At 44.8% G+C, this 21,551-nt stretch overlaps 1 protein-coding gene across 5 annotated transcripts; it reads left to right on the plus strand.

The window, feature by feature from the left end:
* The first annotated feature begins 731 nt into the window (after positions 1–731).
* On the plus strand, positions 732–17,579 carry LOC147895783 (Phosphoglycerate mutase family protein). 5 transcript variants are annotated; one of them, XR_015541887.1, is made up of 6 exons: positions 732–1,162; positions 4,108–4,207; positions 4,331–4,510; positions 4,917–5,034; positions 16,736–16,841; positions 17,017–17,579. XR_015541887.1 is itself a non-coding variant. In XM_087382599.1 (6 exons), exons 1-5 carry the CDS (start codon positions 883–885, stop codon positions 16,787–16,789), a joined length of 732 nt encoding a protein of 243 aa, XP_087238725.1. In that variant the 5' UTR covers positions 732–882; the 3' UTR covers positions 16,790–16,797; positions 17,017–17,052. The 5 variants fall into 5 exon arrangements, 2 of the variants coding, with proteins under 2 accessions (XP_087238725.1, XP_087238724.1); XM_087382599.1 differs by having other exon boundaries at positions 16,736–16,797; positions 17,017–17,052; XR_015541888.1 differs by lacking the exon at positions 16,736–16,841 and having other exon boundaries at positions 4,900–5,034.
* The last annotated feature ends 3,972 nt before the right edge of the window (positions 17,580–21,551 follow it).

The raw sequence follows: 21,551 nt of genomic DNA on the forward strand, positions 1-21,551 counted from the left end.
TAGGGCCAACCCTGGGAGGTTTAATGGGGCCCATGTGGTCGGCCACCAGACAGGGTACCAACCTTGCTGGTCGGTCATCTGAAGGGGCCTGAGCAATGCCTATAAAAGGCCCACTTCTCCATTCACTCCAGCATCCAGTGCGAAACTGAAAGCCCCTCTCCAAGGCTGTGTTCTGCACTCATATCTGGAGCAGTTTCTGAGAGAGAGTTCATCATTGTTTTCCAGCACCCTGCTGAGTTTTGTAGTGCTCCCTTGGAGCCATTTTCTGCCCACCATCCGGTGGATGAATATACTCTCTCTCTCTCCGTCTATATTTCTGAGTGTGTGTTTGTTGCATCTGTGATCATCTATCTGAGTTGAGTGTGTGAGCGTTGGAGAGATCTTGGCTGGAGGATTGAGTGATTCATTCCCTCCTATTTTCTAACAGAGTGAGAGTCGAACTTGGGTAAATGAACTTAACACCATAAGTGTTCCACCTAATCGAAATGAGAATCACCCTCTTGCTTACTAGTAGAATCTCTCTATTACTCTTTTTTTAAATTAAAAAAACACACCCACCCCAGTGTGGTCTTATCAAGGGGCAGCGAGTGCTGAAGTGGTGGGCACAGGTCCAGAGTCGTGGTTAACTCACGCACACCACACATGCACCGGTCGACTAGCTCGGATATCCGGCCCTTGAGTTGAGGATTAGAAGCCCAATGCTCAAACCACTAATAATTTCTGGTGCTCCATAATCATGCATCAACAAAAATCAGGAGGTTACCCTTGACAAAAATCGTCCTTACAATACAATCCAAGCATTGGATGGTAGCACAGTGAAGCGGAGTGGAATTTTGATGGTAGAACGCAGGACGCATAGGCGTTGCCTCTGCACCAACCGCAATGGAAATGCCTACCACTTGTGAAGTTGCCAAGCTCGCTGCTGCTGATGGGCGTACGTTGCAGCTGAGATGTTCAAGGGCTGCACCTTGGACTCCTCCTTCGCAAGCTACCTTCTTGGGGAGGTTGAACTGTAAGCGCCGTAGGAATTTTCAAGCTTTCTGTATCGTAACCGAAACCACCGCACGAGGAAGCGCAGTCGATGCTCCGTCGACGCCCAAAACTCGCCGTCTTATTCTTCTTCGTCACGGCAAGAGCTCGTGGGCCGACCGCTCCCTCAAAGGTCGGGTTTCCGAATTCTTAAGGGTTCTATCCAAAATACAAATGCTTGTGGAATTACGCGCACAGAGGTTGTACATTTCTGCTTCTATCAACTTCCAGGAAGCCACGTGGGCTATAGTCGTCTTAGAATGAATCTCCCTATGTATTCTTTCATGCTTTTTTTATCTTCAGAATCTAAAGGAAGACAATCCAATCGTGTGAGTGTTTCACTAATTTTATTTTATTATTTGTGGTAATGGAAAGAGCTATCTAGAGTTGCAACAAGAGCTGAGTATGCTTAGCTTCATCTGGTTTGTCCCGTAGATCCCTCTGCCTGTATGCATCTGCGTATGCATACGCATATGTATATGACGTGTTTGTGTGTGGCGGGGGGGGCGGGGGGTATGGGGTGGGTGGGTCGGTGGATGAACACATCTATAGGAATAAGTAGAATGATCGTCGACCAACTAACCTCGATTGATTCAATGATGCTAAGGCATCAATTTTGGCTACCATTTGCTGTGCACAGCAAGCAATAGTGCAAATTCCCTCTGAAATGCCATGTACAGACACAGCTCCAATATGGCTGTTATTAAGGCAGTATGTATTGATAATAGTGCACAGTCCTCTTAATTTAGTGTCAATTGGTGCCTGGGAGGTACTGTCCATTATGTGAAAAAGATAAAAAACGGTTTATGAAGGACGAAAGTTGGATGCCTGTGAATCTGGATCCAGTTCAAATCGGCAGAAGATATTTCATTGGATGGATTCTTGATATGCAAAACTGAGCTATGCAAGATAGTTGGATCAAAACGTTTTTTAAAGGCAGGGATAGATTTAACTAATTTTTTCTCTAACGTCAACCAAACTCTATAGCTACTACTGTGGAATTGAAAATCAGCTCATGATCTGACAAAAAGGAAGGCATACCTGTTGGAAAGGTCACCTCCCCATCTGTAAGCCCCCAAATGAGGAGAGCGTGGGGGAGGGAGACCTAGGGCAGAAGATGCCCAGAGAAGAGAGACAGAGGGGGCTGCCACATGGGCAGCACCTCACAAGAGAAGGCGGCTGCAACAGATGGCGCGAACTACAGTGCAGATGGCGGGGCATCCAAGTGATGGAGCGGGCCTGCAAGTGGGCAGATCAGAGTAGCGCAGCAGAGGCGGGACAGACCAGCACATGGGTCGGCTTGGAGAGAGGCTGGTTGGGCTGCTTTGAGGCAGCCAACCAGGCCTTATATACGGCTGACCTAGGGGCTGGGCCCTTGCCTAGATTGGAGGGCCAAAAGCCCTAAAAGTGTGGGCCATAAAGGCCTAGTTTTGTGAGCCCTTAAAGGGCTGGACCAGCAGCAGACTGGTCGGCCAGTATGAGGCTGGCTGGTCGGTTTTCTCAGCAGGCCTTAGGGCCTATATAAGGAGAGGCTCTTGGCCTCATTTAATATCCAGCATAGCCAGCAGTTCCAGGGCAGAAAGGAGCAGCAGGAAGCCTACTCTCTGGGCCTATCTACAGGAGGTGAGAGAGTGCAACAGGTGCTGCAGACTTAGCTCTAGGGAGAGGCTGGACCTTGGCTGTCTTCTAGGGCAGCAAGGTGCTGAGATCATCATACCTTCTGGAGCAGCCATTCACAAGCAGGTTGGAGAGTGGAACAGGGACCTGTGTGCTGCAGACAAAGCTTGGCAGGGGCTGCCCACCTAGGCTTATTTACAGGCAGTAAGGTGGAGAAGAACACACTGGACGGAAAGTCTACAGATGCTCGAGGTGGAGCACGTGGGCTCGAGTCTAGAGATAGCCAGCAGATTGGAGAAGGACCTTGTGGTTAGATCAGAGGACCACACCATTGGTGGGACTCTGGATCTATCTATTTTGTATTGTGTCCATAGTTTTGGACGAAAATATATATTTTGGTGGTTTCTCTATCTGGCTGGTTCATTGTCTATTGATGAGTCTGCACATCTATATTATGCACATTAAGTTAAGAAGTTTGTGATTCCACACCCACACCACATTGTGCGAGCTCCTGGGCATTACTATCAGTCTTCCGCTGTGCGTACCCTCTGTTGGGTAATTTCTAACAATACCTTAAAGCAAGCACGTCTTAAACCTGAGAATAGCACAGTTGATCATCTGGGCACACGGTGAGTCTGAAGCTGGCTGAAAGGCAAGGGCCCAATGACCATGGGCTTTGTTTTCACAATATTGAGAACTGACAAAAACTGCCCAGTACATCTGTGTGTCTCCATAGCCAGCATCATTGTTTGCGAGAAGACTACATTGTCTGGGTATTGTAGAAGGGTGTATACACTGAAATTTGGACTCCTAGTCCACTATGGGATATTAGCCTTCTATCTAGCTCCTATGATTAGGCCAAATAGACTTGACGAGAGAAGACAACCCTCTTTGATCATGGTGTTGCTTCTTGTTCTGATCCTGTCATCTAGCTCAGAATCTTGCCAATTGGTACAAATTTGAATTTTCCCACTTAGGTTATTTTGAGCAACCAATAACTATTGTACTCAATTACCGCTGCCGTTTTGTGAGTCTTCTGCTCAACTGACCTTGCTTAAGCAGAAGTATTATATCTTGTGGTAGTAGCCTAGGGATCATCCATAGCCAATTGTCATTCCTGATGCATCTACATTGGTGGCTAAAAGCAGAAAAAAAAAGTCATCCCAGTCCATTTTGTTACTACTGCCTCTTTATGACATGTTCATAAACCTTTCTAGCTCTGCACTGTACATTTCCGAGAGAGAGAGAGAGAGAGAGAGAGAGAGAGAGAGAGAGAGAGGGTTGTTTTTTAATTCTGTAAGAGTCGAAGTTGCATTTGGCATTGCTTACCATTGAATTTGGTGCAGTCGGGGGTAGAACTTGCATGGTGCTTTCTTCTCCTCAGAGAGTTGGATATGTTTGACATTGCTTGCTAAGAGTTTAAGGTCTGCTTACAATAACTGAGGAGGTGATGAATGCCAGACCATGACAGGCCTTTGAATGAGCATGGTCGTTCAGCATCAGCTAGCCTTGCCAGCAAACTGCGGGAAGTAGGCTGGTTGCCTGACCTTATTCTCTGCAGGTTAGCTAGGCTCAGGCACCGGCCTCTGTGGTTTTTGAAGCTCTAGTATCATTTGGTTTTCATTATATTTCTATCTTGCTTCTTCCTGAAAGTTCTTATTGATATTGTGTTTCCATGGCACAGTGACTCAACAAGGACACGGGAGACTCTCAATATAATGGAGGAACATACACCTCAGTTATTAGATGCAGAGGTGCATTTTTTAGGGAGTTTTTACTCGGTATCCGCCATGGATGGTCAGACCGCACAGCATCTGCAAGAGACAATATGCAAATTTGCAAGGGATGACATATTTACAGTAATGTAAGACGTCCTGGACAGGCTATGTCCACATCATCTCACAAAACTCTCTCTACACCCCCCCTCCCCACCACACACACACACACACACATGCACACACACATATATATATACATATAAATAATTTTGGACTTTAGATCACAAAAATCCGAAATTGTACTATTGGATATATTCTAGTCTTACAAAGGGGTGTGTATGTGTGTGTGCGCGCCGACGCTTGCGCATACATATGTTCTATGGATTAAAGTAATAAGGGAATAAATAACTCAGCCTGCCTACACTATTTTTCAGTTTCTGTGATGGAGGAGTTTCAAGCAAATGCTATGTGAATCGATGTGATCAGTTTGTCTTGTTATGTCAAGTCCGTCGTCTTTACCCTTATAAACTTGCAGCTGTGGCTTCTATCAAGGTGCATGGGTCATAATCGGGGTTGGGAAGAGGCAGCCAGTATTTTTTCAGGAACATCTATAGAGTTAAAGACAGCCAATGCTGCTCTTCTTGAAACACATGGGGATTCTTGGCAAGAGGTATGCTCATTTCAGCATGTTTGTCTTTTGTTTTTGTTTTTTTGCTTGAAAAGAAATCCTGAATATAGAGCTAGGAATGCATAATTGTTTATCCTTTTGCATACAGGTAGCAAACAAAATTATAAAATAGTTGGGAGATGCAGTATCTGCATAATGGTGGAAAGTCCTCACCCTTCACCAAGACAAGAAACCCAATTCAAATATCCTAGTTGTAATGATTATTTTATGGAGGAATCTGTTGGATTATATACTACGTACTAGCTGTCTAGTGTAGCATCCTCTTAGATATTAATTACTATAAGAATTTAGATTGGTGAACCACATTGAGTCAACAAGATGGCTGTGATTTGGGCTCGTGGTTGTTCAATACCAATATTTGAGACCTTACGTGAAAAATGGGCTAGAAAGTTTTCTTGAAGGATAGGAAGCAGTGTGTTTAAAAAGCTTTCCTTGTGACAACATTCTCTGGGAGGGACACTAGGATAAGCTCATTATTAAATGCTGTCATGCAAGAAAATTTGGATAGGAATGGGAAAGATTAGGGTGATGGTCTCTCACATCGAGCTGACGTATCCTTGCTGCTTAAGCTTCACACTAACCACCTGGCGCACCCCCCTTTTCTCTGCTGTTCAATGGATCTTGCTTTCAATCTTTACCTGTACATCTTCCGCGTGGTGCCGAATTTTGTCACTATTGTGTTCTGCTCAAAATCACTTCTGGTCTTTCTGACAATTCTGTTCACTGTTGCTTTGCGAGTCACAAGGCTGACTTGCTGCTTCACATTGTTTTTTTCTCCAAACATGCTCTTGTTAGTTGCTTGTGTTCGCGTGAAGCAGGTTCTGGTTTTTGTCAACCGCCTGCTTGCAGGCTGTATTGTAATCTTCTCAGCTAACAGGCTCCTCGCCTCTCGCCCCTTCTGCAACTAACTCTTTTTTTGGGAGCAGTTGAGATTGCAATACTGCCCATTTGTGCTTGCTTAAAAGCTATCCAAGCTTCCAATGTGACAGGGAGGTGGCAATTCCTTCCTTTTTACTGGTGTCAACTGGCCTTCTCTGGTGGAGACCCTGGGTGTGATTTATTTGGACACTTCCTCATCTGCCTCCCTCTCGTCCAATGCTTCGTCTATGGGCCTCCATCTTGGTGGATCTCCCTTGAAAGCTTCTCGCTGCCATTGAGAAGTTGTAATGTTGTTGATTTTGTGTTGCTCTAGTGTTGAGTCATGAGTCTTCAGGATTTGGTGATGTGCCAACTTTCGCATGGTCTCCCCCCCCTCCTTCTATACTTTCTCTTGAGGGTCACGTTACTCTTCTGGGTGTTAGGTTTGCCCCTTGCTCTACCAACTTGCTTCTCTATAGTTCTACAGTGAGTGTTTTCTGAAGGAAGCACCTAAAAACCTGTTTTGTTAGGGCATGCACATGTTGTTGTTTGAAATTATTATAATGTGACCTTCTCAAAACATGTGTGTGTGTGTGTGTAGAGAGAGAGAGAGAGAGAGAGAGAGAGAGAGAGAGAGGTTTAGTAAATTAACATTTCCAGAAGACCAAAATACATATGAGACCTAAAACTGAAATGCTTCATGATCGGAACACCCCACATATATATCTGGCATGATATTGTCTATACGCTGTGAGCTATTTAGGAGCAAGGTACAAAGGGGTCTAGAGAGACTGGGAGTGCTTCTGCAAGGCATGGCTTGTGAGTACTTTAAATTTGGATCGAGGAATCCATTGTTGTATGGCCCATCATCCTGGATATTGGTGCCTACTTCCAGGATACCCTAGCTGGGATCCTAGAGGCAGGCTGCATAACAGCCAGCACTTTCTTTTGGTCAGCATCTCATGGATAAGTGATCAGTATTGGTTTTTGCATATTTCTAATAGACGCCTTTTTTCTTTGGAAAAGAAACGATTCTCACATGGTTGTAATATTTACATTTGATTGGCTGTCCTAGTGTATGTGGAGCTGTGTGACATGTGCAAAGACACTTTGGTGAGACCAGTACATTGGTGCCATGTGGCACCCAGCCCATCCCCGTCGATGGGATGCATGTGGGGTTATGCCATATCTTGTGGCTTCTTAAAACATCTATTTGCTAGCAATGGCATATTGTCATGGCATGGTCCAGGATCTAAGGTCTAAGTACTATGCAAAGAAGCATTTAATAGTCCTAACTGGTGGATTCATGAACTTAATCCATAGTTCATCACTTATTTTTCCAACATGGTATCGTCGACTCTAAACCAACAACTTTGAACCTTTGTTCAACGTGAGCCAATTGCCAACACTTGGCTGAACCTTGCAGGGTACTCTTCTTCTCCAAGTGAACAAATATCAGTGATGCCCTAATTTAGGCATTTACGGAGTGAACACAAGCCCCTAATTGGTGGGGGTATGCACAAGCAGGGAAGAACAAAAATCAAGTGTGAGCCCAAGTAGGTTGGGCTCTTCTGGAGCATGTGTTGAACGGTCTTTAACATGGTAAAGCTAGAATAAGAATATGCCACATCCACCAATAGTATGTTCAATCCTTGCATCCAAATCTCTGTTGAGAAAGGCTTTGCCACAAGGGCCATGCCAAGTGTGCTGCCTTCAAAGGACTGACAGGTGTATGAGACTGAAAAAACCAGATACAATGAGCTGAATCGGTGGAGTCTCTAAGCAGGCATCCACACCCAAGGCAAGTGCAATATAAACATTAGTACAAAAAATGTCGAAGCCCATGGAGAGGATGGAAGCTGTGGTGTGGCATCACTTTGGTGGTCCTCTGGGTGTTGGTGGAGGAATCAAGTCCATGAAAGGCCGCAGTGATGTTCAGAAATGAACAACAGAGCACAAAACTTCCAGCCAAGGTGCTGGGTACAAAACAGTAATCCTACTAGATGATTACTATGCTGAATCTCTACTGTAGAACAGTCCACACCTCTCTCTAGTCCACGCTGCCTTGTTGAAGGGCTTTAGTGAATGTGATGCAGCATGCTTGAGGTGGAGAATAGAGGGGGTTTATATAGGCTGAGAACTCCCTGAAAACAGCTGACTGCCCTTGCTGAAGTAACTGACTGAAGCAGTCTGTTCAACGGCCAGATTTGCCCCAATCCCAGTCTGTAAAGTTTGGCTGGTTGCTGCAGAGTTCCACGTCTATTGCCAGGGCTATAAATAGGCCCTGTGCCGTCCATCTGTCCAAACTGCCACGCAGACAGAACTTGTTCCCTCCATGCAGTCACTGCTCCAAAGCTGATCAGGCTGCTGCGCAATCCTCTGCTCCAGGTTACCCCTAACATCCTACAGTGGGCCTCATTTGGGGGCTCACAGGTGGGTCAGTGACTTCTAACACCCCCTCTCAATGACAAAACTGTGGGCCAATCTCCATCCGTCGAATGAGATGCCCCTGTTGATCCCTCGGGATTGCCTTTGTGAATATATCGGAAATGTTGTCAGTGGTTGGATGGTACATCAGCTCCGCAATCTCGTTGATGATGAGCTACCGAACAAAGTGGTAGTGGACCTTGATGTGCTTCGTCCGTGCATGGAGCACAATGTTCTTGGCAATGGCAATGCAACTCTGATTGTCGCACATGATCACCGTTGCATCCTTCTGAGGCACATCGATGTCTTCCAGAATTCATCTCAACCACAATGGCTCACATGTTGCAATACAAGCAGCTTTGTACTCCCTCTGTAGAAGAAAGGGCGACTGTTGGCTGTTTCTTGCTTAGCCATGAAGTGACCCTTGAAGCAAGAATGAAACAATAGCCAGAAGGCGAGTGTCTTGTGTCCCAGCCACCTGCCCAATCTGAGTTACAGAAACCACCCAACTGTGCTTTGTCAGTTTTCTTCAAAACTCAAGGGGAGAATCACTAGAAGGTAGGATTACGGGTGCCGAGGTACTTGAAGGGGAATAAGAAGTCTGGCCTGGTGTTGGCCAGATAGAGCAAACTGCCTACCAACCTGATACCTACTGGCATTAATCAGCTGAGATGTACCTGAGCAACTCAGCTTTTGCCGAACCTCCATTGGCATCACTATCTCCTTGCAGTCCTCCATCCGGAACCCCTTCAGTATCGCACAGCAATGCTTCTCCAGATAGATGAAGATGCTGCATTCTTTCTGCTTGACTTCTATTCCTGAGGAAGTAATGAAGAAAACCCAAATCCGTCATCTCGAACTCCTTTCTCATAAGTTTCTCGACATGCGAGATCCTCTCCTTATGATTGCCTGTAAGTATCAAGTCATCTAAATACAAGATTACCACTAACTTTCTCCCCGCTCTGGGAAGAGATACAGGTTACCATCCGATGGACTTCGATTCAACCCAATTTTGGTGAAGAACACATCGATGCATTGGTACCACACTCTAAGGGCCTGTTTCAGCTCATACAGAGCCTTCTTTAATCTGCACACTCGAGAAGCGAACTAGAACTTGAAAACCATGAGGCTGATCTACATACACCTTCTCTTCTAGGAGTTCCTTTATAAATGTGGATTCCAAGTCCATTTGAAAGATGGACCACCCATGATGGGCAGCCAAGGCTATCACTGTCTGAATGGTCACCATCCGAGGTGAAGGAACAAAGGTCTCATCGAAGTCAAGCCCCTTTGCCTGAGAATGCCCCTTACCACCAGCCTAGATTTATATTCATCCAAACTTCCATTGATTTGAACTTTACCTTGTACATGTTAGAAATCAATTAAAGAGAGGATACGCACAGCGGAGGACCGATAGAATAGCCCATGTGCTTCACATATATGTGCAGATCAGCAAATAGACAATGCTCAATGGTATCAAAGCTCCGACTCTGGCACCTTTGCTTCCGCCCTTTCACCCTCACCTCCGAATCCCAGCAGCTGCCACACTAACCCAACGCTAGAGTTGAAAGCTGCAAAAGCTATCTACAGCAAACCAAGAGCCTACAGACAACACTACAGGCTCAACGATTCGTGTTGCAAGCGCAAGTGTGAATCTTGAAATTGATCACGTAGGTGGAAGCCAAAGACGAAATGGAGCGTAGAGTTTGAACGCATGTCCGTGCTTCTGACGAAGACGAGATAGACCGTGCGATGAAGCTTGGGAGAGTCTTGGTATGACGAAGGAGACGGACAACAAAAGCATTCAGGCTCTGTTGACACCGTGCCGCCGTGGAGCTACGCCATGGCTTGTTCATGGCTGTTCGTCAACCCCTGCCCACAACCGCTTCCTTCCCCTGCCCGCAACCGTGTCGTCCATCCCGTCCAGCCCGCGTCCATCCCGTCCAGCTGCGTCGTCCATCTCGTCCAGCCCGCCATTGCTTCCTTCCCCTTCCCCCGTCGTCGCAGCCTGCTTCGCCCGCGTCCATTCCGTCCCTCCCGTCGCCGTCGCCTTACCCCTTCAAAAAAACCTTGGCCTTTCCCCTAAGGTTCAGTAGTCAAGGTTAGTTGGGTCAGGTTAGGTCTGGCTAGTTTGGTTAGGTTTAGTTAGTGGATTGAGTTAGGTTAGTAGATTGGGTTAGGTTAGGTTTAGTCAGCTTGGCTCTAGGTTAGGTTAGTACTAACTAAGGTTAAACGATGGGCTAGATTGGTCTAAGATACCGTCTTAACAGTTCTAAAGGTTCTAGGTTAGAGCTGTCCGAGGTGACTTAGGACCCCTTTTCCCCAAAAAAAAAAAAAACAGGGGCAAAAACTCAGAATTCTAGCCTCTTTTAAGGGCTTTCCACAGCCCTATTTGGGCTCATTTGGACCCTGTTTTCGAAGCTTCTTCGACGACCTTTCTTCTAAGCCTCTCCATCGGCATTTTCGTGTTTTCCACACACTATCTCAAGGGCTCATTACAGCAGGGTTTTTGTCATCCCATTCTCCTTGCCTACATTCAAGCTCTCTCTCCAAGGCCAGTCACCATGGCACCGAAGTGTGTTCCTCGTGATATATCGCATGACTCTGATGAGGCTGCTCAGTATGAGCAAGTGCCTGCCACAGTGGTTGCATCCATTGGTGGTGCAGAGGTTCCTTGCACTCAGCCTCTCTCTCCTGCATCTCAGGAAGTGCAAGCTGCGCAGACGCAGTTTCTGGATGCCCTTTCCTCTATGCTCCAAGGTGCTTTCTGCCAGATAGGACAGGAGTTCAGCCAGCAGCTTACCACAGCCATGGCTATGCAAGATACGGCTCTTGTCCAGATGGGACAGCAGATCACATCTGCCATTGCTATGCAGGATAAGGGTAAGCAGCCTACACCCCAGCAAGGGGACCATTTAGACGGTCAGGATGTTTTGTCTGCTCCACGTAGGGGTTTTATGGTAGATGCCCGTCGTGCCTATGAGCATCAGTCTTTTGGACCATTGCATGTACCCCAGCTTAGGGATTATCTGGACATAGATGATGCATTTTCTGTGCCACAAAGCACCTTCTTGCAGGATATCATGCCATCTTTTGGCTCTCAGCTTTCTGCATCTATGCAGGCTGAGCCGTCTCTTTTGGGCCGATCCGTTGGTGTGCATCCGGCTAGTGCTCCTTTCACCGCACTAGCAAGACACATGGATAGAGCAAGCGAACACACAAGGCGCAAACTGTGAACAGGTTGCAGAAGGATCAGGCGCAGAACAGGAGGGAAACATGGAAGGAGAAGAAGAAAGAAGAGTGGCTTAAAGAGAACAATCATACGACCGTGGCAGCGCAAAGGCATGCCAAGAAGAGAAGGCGTTGTACAAAGGAGAAACGAAGAAGGAGAAGAAGAAAAGTGAGACAGGCCCAAGTTATGGAAATTTGCAGATATTTGCTGTCATTTTTGGACAGCGAGCTCTTTGCAGTGATAGCCTTGAGGCTTTTGGGTTTTCAGGTCTCTTTCAGGGTATCACATTTGCTATGGCTGGGAACAATCAAGATCTATTTGGCGTTCTTCGTGAAGATGATAAGTTGGATGGCACCAACTATCCGATGTAGTCTTATCTCATGAAACATATTCTTGTTGCAAAGCATTTGTGGAATATTGTTTCTGGGGTTGATCTGAGGCCAGCTAATGCTACAGTGGTTGCCTCTACTGCTGGTCCCCCTGCAGGGAGTACTACTCCTGATGCCTTATCTTCCAGTACTCTTGCTACGCTCCCCCAACTCAAAAACAGTCAAGATGGGATGCAAGAGATGCAAATGCACATTCATGTATTGCTTTATCATGCAAGAGAATCATTATTCCACACATCCAGTCTTGCAAGACAGCAAAGGATGCTTGGTACTAATTGGCTTCTCTCTATCAGATTCGCAATGAGGCACGTGTTGCATATTTGAGAAGGCAATTACATGAAGTCAGTATGAATGAAGGTGATTCTATGGATGCATATCTGACAAAGGTCAAGGACCTCATGGAACAACTTGCCAATATTGATGAGGTGGTGCCAAATTCTCAGCTTGTGAGTACCACATTGAATGGATTGCCAAGACATATCAAGGGTTTGCTACAACCCTTCGATTAGTGGCCGTGGGTAATCCAGACCACTATTCTTTTGATCAGCTAGTTACTTTGCTTTTGCAAGAAGAGCAAAGTCGTGCTAACAGACAAGCCATTATTCCTGATCATGCATTTGCTTCCCAGCAAACAGGAAAAGGCAAGGCTTCCAAGCCTATGGGCAAGCCTAAATCTGCGCATGGCAGCAGCAATTTCTCCCATGCATCTAAAAATACAGCAGGTAAGTCAAAGAAGAAAAGATGCAACTATTGTCGCAAGCCTGGACATGACATTTCAGAATGCAAGAAGCGCATTGCTTCAGAGAAAAAGAAAGCAGGAACAGTCTTAAGGCAATGGCAAAGCCACGGCAAGAAGAGGAAGAAGAAGAGAAGTGGGACATGGCCAAGTTAAAGAGAAAAATCATAAGGCCGTGGCAATGTGCAGGCATGTTGAGAACAGAAGTAGGCACAGTGGAAAGAAAATAGGCCGAATAAGCGGAATGGCTTTGAGGATGAAGATGAGCAGGCAAAGGCAAAGGTTCGAAGGGGATAAGGTGGTATAATGAAGGGGAAGAAGTGGCAACTCAAGTGAGGGACTTACTTCAGAAGAGTTTCATCACTCATAGCACTTCTCCTTTTGCATCCCCTGTGCTCCTGGTGAAAAAGAAGTTTCTTACCGTATTTGCATTGACTACAGAGACTTGAATAAGGTCACCATCAAAAACAGGTTTCCCATCCCCATGATAGATGACCTGTTGGATGAATTCAAGGGTGCTCAATTTTTTACTAAGATTGATTTGAGGTCCGGCTATCATCAAATTAGAATGAAAGCTAGGGACACAAGACAGCCTTTCGCACGGAGAGGGGACTGTATGAGTTCAAGGTGATGCCTTTTGGATTGACCAATGCACCAGCTACCTTCCAGGCACTCATGAACAAGATTTTGCAGCCTCTCCTTTTCAAATATGTGATGGTATTTTTTGATGACATCCTCATTTATAGCAAGGATAAGCAGGAGCACATCAGACATGTCAAGCAAGTGCTAGAAATTTTGAGGTTGCATCCACTTTATGCTAAAGCTAGCAAATGCACTTTTATGGCACAAGAGGTTGAGTATCTTGTTCACATTGTGAGCAAGGATGGCATTCGAGTGGATCCTACAAAGGTGAAATGCATCGAGGATTGGCCGCAGCCATGCAATCCTACTCAGTTGAGGGGATTTCTAGGTCTTGCTTCCTTCTACAGGTGCTTTATTCGCAAGTTTGCCAAGAGGGCAGCCCCTCTGACAGACCTTTTGAAGAAGGATGCTTTTATGTGGTCTACAGATGCACAGCGCAGCTTTGAAGACCTGAAATTCGCCCTCACTCATGCTCCTGTGTTGGTATGCCCTGATTTTTCACGTATTTTCATTCTGGAGGCAGATGCCAGTGGCAAAGGATTAGGGGCTGTGCTAAGACAGGAACTCGGGGTAATTGCTTTTGAAAGCAGGAAATTGGATGCCAAGGAACTAGATTATCATGTGTATGATCAGGAAATGTTGGCTATCCTCCATGCTTTCGAAAAATGGCACCACTATCTGTACGGTAGCAAAATCAAGGTTAAGACAAATCATAGGACACTTAGGTATTTCCTTACGCAGCCCAACTTGTCAATAAAGCAGAAGAGGTGGCTGGCTAAGGTTCAGTCTTATGAGTACAGGAAAGGGAAAGAAAACGTGGTTGCAGATGCCTTATCCCGTATGTGGGCTTGCAGTTTGTCTGCTATTTCTACCATCTACCGGGAGTGGATTCGTGGTATTCAGGAAGAATACATGCAGGATTCTAAGGCAGCTTCCGTATATGTGGAGTTAGAGAGGCCATCGAGCCAGGGGCATGCTGAATTTAAGCTGCATAATGGGCTGTTGTGGTGCAAGGACAGAATTTATTTGGTGCCAGACTCAAAGTACCGACCACTGGTCTTACAGGACATGCACTCATCTCCTATGGCAGGACTTGTGGGTATTACTAAGACATATGAAAAGGTCAAACAGAGCTTTATCTGGGATGGCTTGTGGTGGGATGTAGTTAAATTTGTCAGTGAATGTTTGCCCTGCCAGCAAAATAAAGTGGACAGCCGGTTACCCACAGTCTCTTGCAGCCATTACCTATTCCAGAAGGCAGATGGACTCACATTGCTATGGATTTCATCATAGGGTTGCCTTCCACAGAGCAGGGATGGGATAGCATTTTTGTGGTGGTTGACAGAATGAGCAGGCCCATTTCATACCCACTAAGACCTGTTATTCAGCGTCACAGGTTGCTTGGCAGTTCATCGAGCATGTTTTTAAGCATCATGGTTTCCCTCGGGAGATTGTCAACGACAAAGATGCAAAATTTATGGGTCACTTTTGGCAGGAATTATTTACAGCAGTGGGTACTTCTCTTACACCTAGCACTGCTTACCACCCTGAGACGGATGGATAGTCAGAAAGGGTGAACAAATGGCCGGAGCAGTATTTGAGGCATTTCTGTCATGACACGCAGAAGTCTTGGGATAAGTGGTTGGCACTTGCAGAATTTTGTTACAACAGTATAAAGCACATCTATTGGCATGAGCCCTTTCGAGGCTATGTATGGATGCACAGTGGGTATGCCATCTTTAGTTGCAGACATGGCTGTGAAAAATCAGCAAGCAAGAAATGACTTGGAGAGTATGGATGCCCTTCTGCAATTGGCTAAAAAGAATATGCAGGATGCCCAAGCCAACAAGCAGAAGAAGTATGCAGATGAACACTAGAGGTATCTGTCTTTTGAAGTAGGGGATTATGTGCACTTACGCCTCCATAAGAACCATTATGCCTCGCTGAAAGGTAACACCAACATGAAGCTTGCTCACAGGTATTACGGTCCCTACAAGATCATCCGCAAAGTTGGCGAGATGGCGTATGAGTTGGAGCTACCCAGGACGTCCAGGATTCATAATGTTTTCCATGTGTCCTTGCTGAAGCCACATGTCGGACAGCATGTCCAAGTCCTTCTTGAGCTACCACCTATGGATGAGGAGGGCCACATACTCTATGTTGCGGAGCGCATCATGGGTTTCACGGATCACGTACTCCGAAACAAAGTCTACACCGAGTATCTTATCAAATGGCAGGGACTCCCTGAGGATGAGAACTCATTGCAGCCAGAGAGCATTGTCCAGGACAACCCCTATCTCCTATCGTGCTGTTTGTTGCACTATTTAACAGCCCGCATATGAAATTTTGAGGGCAAAATTCTATGGGAAGGGATGGCTGTAATGAAGGGGAAAAAGAGGCCAAGTTAGAGGCCCTTTAGGTGGAATATGTGGAGGGACTAAACAAGTCTCCATCCACCCCCCACTATGTACTTTTGATGTACATCTAATCCTATCTACTCTCCCTTCCTCCTTCCTGCCTACGCTCACTCACTCTCTCTCTCTCTCTTCCCTACGCCCCCTCAATCTCTCCCTCTCTTTCCTACTTCATTCTCTCTCTCCTACCCCCTTCTCCTCCCTTCTTCCCCTATCTCTCTCTCCTTTTGCTAGTCTATCCCCCTTTTCCAAATCATTTCCTACCCCCTTCTCTACAGGTGGATTGAGTAGAAGTGCCCAGAGATGAGTAAGGACAAAGAAGTGGAATGTTGGTAAGGATGAAGGTGATCGGGAACAGGCCAAGTGGACAAAGGGTTGAATAGGATGAAGCAAAGCGGGGCGAAGGTGAAGGAAAGAAAGTGAAGGTAAGTCGAGGCTTTGAGGCTCAACAGAGATGTGGGTCAATGAGGTCCAAGATGCAACATAGCACGGAGTGACAGGTTAGAATGGGATTGGGATGATGAGAATCTGTGAAGGAATGCAAGGACTTGTGCAGAGCAATGGAGGATCAAGATAAAGGGGCTGTGAAGAGAAAGGAGTGAAATAAAAGAAATGGAGCAACGTGCAAATGAACATTGGCTAAACGTGTTACGTTTTTTGTATTCTCTTGCTTGTTATAACTTTGCTCTTGCAACGAAGCAAACTAGTGTTCTCTTGCCCTCTGTACCATATTCTCTTGCATTCAAACGTCCTCATACTCTCTCAAGCAATGTCATCTTGTGGAGCGTTGGTACACCAAATGCACTCACAGGAGAGCAAATGGTGGAAGGGGTTGAACGCACATGAAAGTGAGTGGGGAACGGTGAGGGCCCTCGGTCTGTGAAATATTTGTGTAAACGGTGAACTGTGTGGTGAAGGCCAAGACGTTTTGAAGCATGACCTTGTGTCAAAGGCCTCTAAAATAAAGTAAAGTGGGCTGAGACAGGATGTTGCGCGGTGCAAGTGCCTTGGGGTCCAAACATTGACCAATGAGCCCTAGGAGCAAAGGTATTCCAAGTCCGCCTCTACCAAAGGATTGCATGTGGAAAGATGTAAGGATCTTGCCTGAAACAGACATCTTGCAGGAGTTGGGGTTTGGAAGCTTTCAGGCAGTTTATGTCCTGATAAATTTGATGAGCACTCACCATATATATATATAGAGAGAGAGAGAGCTAAGAGAGAGCATGAGCGTGAGCGAGCTAGCTAAGTATAGATCTTGTTGTACAGGCTTTTGATGTTGCAGGAATTGGTGGTTGGAAGCTTTCAGGCATTGTGAAGCCTGATGACTTTGATGAGCACTGAACATTGAGTTTTCTTCATACACACTCTCTGAAGGCTATTTCCTTATCGAGGCCTAAAGCATGAACTACTAAAATGCTTGTTACATCCATATGAGCAGTACTTTTCCATAGCAAGGCTGACAAGTTTTTTTTATACGAAGTGTCTTGAAGTCTTGAAGATTTTATATATTTAGTTTGAGTGGAGGCTTATCTGAATAAGAATCTCAAGGTTAAGAAATATTATTCTTCAAAGTTATTTGTATGACCATTGTATGGTTGTATGGTTATAAGGCCAACTTGTTAGCCTTGATATCTAAAGGCTCAAGAAAAGTCTAAGGTCATTCTGCCTGGCAGTTATCTTGAAATACAGATTTGAACAAAATTGTGATATGCTACTGAACCTTAAAGACTTAAGAAAATGACATGCAGTAATTAACTAAAGTAGGGCAAATGGCCTTTAGTTAAAATGTCAAACTAGGATACCGAAAGCTACATCTGTATCATCCGTTTTTCCAGCTATCATTGAAAAGCTCATTTTTCAATCTACTTTAAGAGGGTTTTGTTTTTTCGGTAAAAATCCACGTTTTCAATGTTTCTTTTCTATTTTTTTGACTACTCAGTGAGAGATTTTTAGTAGGCTTCCATCTCTTGTGCATTGAGGCCCAATACACAGTGTGACCTGACCAAGCCACTGAATTTGATTCTTAGTGTTCAAGTCTGTTTCAACATAAAGGACAACAAAGGGAGGCGTGGAGAAAGTTCTGTAATCTTTGAAAGATGCAATTCCAAGGTCTCTTGAAGTTTGCTTACCCTAACTTTTCAGGATCTAGATACATTTTGAAATCAATTTTCTCATTTAGTTCTCTCTCTCTCTCTCTCTCTCTCTCTCTCTCTCACACGCACACACACGCACACGCACACACGCGCTTGTATATATATATATATATATGTATGTATGTATACCCCCCTCCCTTCTGGTTGTGTTGTTAAACAAGTTGGATTATTATTCTATTGATGCAATACCAAGGTCTTTTCAAGGTTATGATCTTGAAGCACTTTTCCTTCTAGCTTGTTGGACTGAATATGACTCATATATGGCAAATGGAGATGTTTTTCGGGATTTCTACAGCGACTACTGGATTCAAAATTCAAAGAAAATTCTCGCTCCTCAGATTTGAATACTAGAATCCACTTTGATTTTAATTTTAGTCACTATCCCTATGTTGTAAAAGCCTTGATTCTTTAGACTTAACACCCTCTTTAACTTGAAATTGTTTGCCCACCAAGTCGCCTTTAGTTGCTCTAAAGTGGACAAATTATCTATAAAAGAGTTTCATTCAAAAAAGTACTTTGGTAGTCCCCACTGCATCTAATTCAGACCCTTAATGTAAGACAATAATTATATTCCTTGTCCCACTGTTTCATTTACTCTCGTGTACACGCAAGTGTGTATTCTTGATGTATTACAATAATTTATGTTACTTATCACACTCCGTCGAAGAAAGTAGCTTATAATTGAGAACATTTACTTTTTTGAAGTTGAGAGGACTGCTTATATTGTGGTTACTTGAATTGTGAGTGAGCTTTCATAGCTTATTGGATGAGAATGTCAGATGTAGTTGCTTGAAACACGTATCCAATTTTCTATACAATAACATAAGATTCTAGCTCTTTCCAAACAAAAGAAAAAGGTTTGTGTGTGTGGGATCACCTTGAACCACTATAATATTCAACAAGTGTCTCGACCAAATAGCCCATATGCATGTTGAGTAAGAGAGATCACTCTTGTTTGCTCCTTTGGTAGACCAAGATACAACAATGTAAGTTAAAAATAAATGCCTATCCTAATGTAGACTTTCTCTTGGGGCTACCTCCCCAATCTACATCATAGAAGCCACGTAATTATGGTTTTATGTCTTGGCTATCCTTGAGTTTATGGTTTGTTATCCCATTAAGATATTCGAAAATCCCATTCAATGGTGACATAGGGCATCACAATGAATTGTCTCACATAACATAATTCATGGTCATGTCGAAATCATCAAGTTAATCAACTTAGAAGTGGTTGTTTAGATAGGGTGGCAACTTAAGATGACATTTTTTCATGTAGAAGAAAAGCTGGCTTGCTTTGAAAAGCGTCCTTTCTTAATAAATCCTTGAGGATGCTTAATGTGTACTTCTTGGAAACCTCCATTCAATGTAAGTGAAGTCCCATTTTGTAAGCAAGAGAAATTATCCCATACTAAAAGCAAAGATAAAAAAGCCGCCTCCAAAAGTTTTTCTGCACCTCTGCAAAAATTTGAAAACTATCCCAACGAGGAGCTCTGGAGGGTCTCCAACCTCTACTACTAAGTTAAAATCTCCTGGCATTTCTGACTATGTAACAAAAGAAGGGGATGCTCTTCTCTCGGTGCCCTTCATCAATCCACTCCCATTCCCTTGGGTCCCATTGCAAGAACCTAATCAGGGAACCACCATATAACTAGAGTCTCCAAGACCCAAGTGCCAGGAGAACAGGGTCAAGATCAAGATACCATTGTGAGTCCTTGCGCCATTCCATGATGTAACATGCAATCCTAACAGGCTGGAAGGCAACCCCGAAAGAATATCATCAGAAGATCTGAGAAGTCTGCCTCCCCATTGAACATCAAAGACAAGGGTCTCCTCATGTGCATCCCGCAAGGCAATGACCTGTAAGGGAACACCTGTCCCCGCGAAAGCTCCCAACCAAGTGGACTCTGTGAGATCGGCATGTCATCTATATCTATCCACTCTACTGGTATGGCTACATCTATCTACTGCATCTTGACTGCACTCCCTCTGCGGTGGCCAATTGATAAGAGTCTCTGATCCTTTGGAACCTATCTAAAAGCCTTCCAGGCACCTACAGTGGAAGTAGGTCCACTCTCCCATCTAGACCACTGCATATAATGTGACACTCCTAGTGATCTAGCATGCTTATCCAATATAGAGTCATTCGACATCATTGGCTGCCTGTCTATTTCTTCGCGAGAGGAGTGGGAACTCTCCGAAGAGTGCCTCTAAAGTTGCCCCAAGCTTTTAGAATGGTAGCCAACATGAGAGGGGAAGAGGGAGATCTAAGATGGCATGAAGTAAAAAATCCACCTTGAGCTATCCATCCAATCTCCCTGTGAGATGGTGTACAAGATTGAATGATGTGTAAGAAAAAATCTTTCCAAGCCTCCTGTCATGCATCAATTATCTCACTACAAACATGCAAAGCAAGGCCATACATTGCAAGTTCGGATCAATAATATTGAGACCTCCTTTCCCTATGGGGAGAATGAGGGTCTCCCAAGCCACCCTAGCTACAACATCTAAGGTGCTATCTAACATGCTTCATAAGAAGTTCCTGATAGGTCTCATGAGCTAAGAGATACAACCTCTAGATCTGCACCAACATGAGCAAACAAACCAATCAGTAGCCAATAATACTTGGTTCATAGCCGGGAGCAGACTGCTATGTTGGAGAGATGCCCACCCCAACCTGGCATCCTAGGTACCTGATGCAAACACCCCTCTGGATCCAAGTGAGTCCTATGTCATTCCCCAATCAGGAGTGTCCTCATCACTAATTCAAAATCCATTGGACTTGTTCCAATTAATATGAGCCCCTACTACCATGCAAAACAAATCCAATGTTATCCTGAACGAGGTGAGTGTTTGTGGTGTGGCATCCAAAAAAACAGTTGTGTCATCTGCCAACTCTCTATCCACATCCTCTTGCCTCAATGGATATAATATCAACTTGATCTCTAAGATAATAGCTCATAACTTCTGCCACAAATAAAAAGAGAAAGGGGGCTAAAGGGCATCCCTGGTAGACTGATCTAGTAATCTGAAACCTGTCTCTCTGACTCCACGAATAAGAACCTAGCTATGGGGTGATCTGTAGAGAGTTGACACCCCTCTGATCCATGTATTTGTGAATCCAAAGTGAATGAGGGTACCCTCTAGAAAGCCCCAATCTACTTTGTCATAAGCTTTCTCAAAGTCCAAGAGTAAAATGGCAAGCCTATGGCCATTATGCATGGCCCAATCAGAAGACTCCCAAAATGAAAAGATCTTATAGAAGATGCTTCTGCCATGCAGAAATCCCATCTGCGTATCATGTATAAGATCTAGAAGAAAGGGCTGCAAACGAAGGCTAATTGCATTTGCTAAAATTTTGTACAAAGTACCCAACAGAGTGATCGGTCTCCACTGAGACACTGAGTTCCTACAACCCCCTTTTCGGATAAGATGGAGGAGGCCCTCCGTAAGTGACTCAGGCATCTCACTCGAGTCCCACACACCCTGCAAGGCTGAGGTAATGTGGTCCCCCCTCTAATCCCAAAATGAAATAAAGAAAGAAGGGGTAAGCCCATCTGAGCTAGGGCACTTGCCCTTGTGAAGGGCAGATAGAGCAGTCCTGAACTCTATGTTGGTGAAGGGTGCATCAAGTGAGACTATCATATCTCT

Source organism: Dipteris shenzhenensis, chromosome 12, assembly GCF_047967505.1.
Source record: "Dipteris shenzhenensis isolate YYH24624 ecotype China chromosome 12, Dip_SZ_1.0, whole genome shotgun sequence".
In the NCBI taxonomy this organism is placed as follows: Eukaryota; Viridiplantae; Streptophyta; class Polypodiopsida; order Gleicheniales; family Dipteridaceae; genus Dipteris; species Dipteris shenzhenensis.

Bases quoted from the DNA above. Each gene is read 5' to 3' on its own strand.
- LOC147895783 (XM_087382598.1), top strand. From the start codon at position 883: ATGGAAATGCCTACCACTTGTGAAGTTGCCAAGCTCGCTGCTGCTGAT. The intron at 1,163-4,107 runs GTCGGGTTTCCG...GATGAATGCCAG, and splicing joins GGCCGACCGCTCCCTCAAAG to ACCATGACAGGCCTTTGAAT. The intron at 4,208-4,330 runs GTTAGCTAGGCT...TCCATGGCACAG, and splicing joins CCTGACCTTATTCTCTGCAG to TGACTCAACAAGGACACGGG.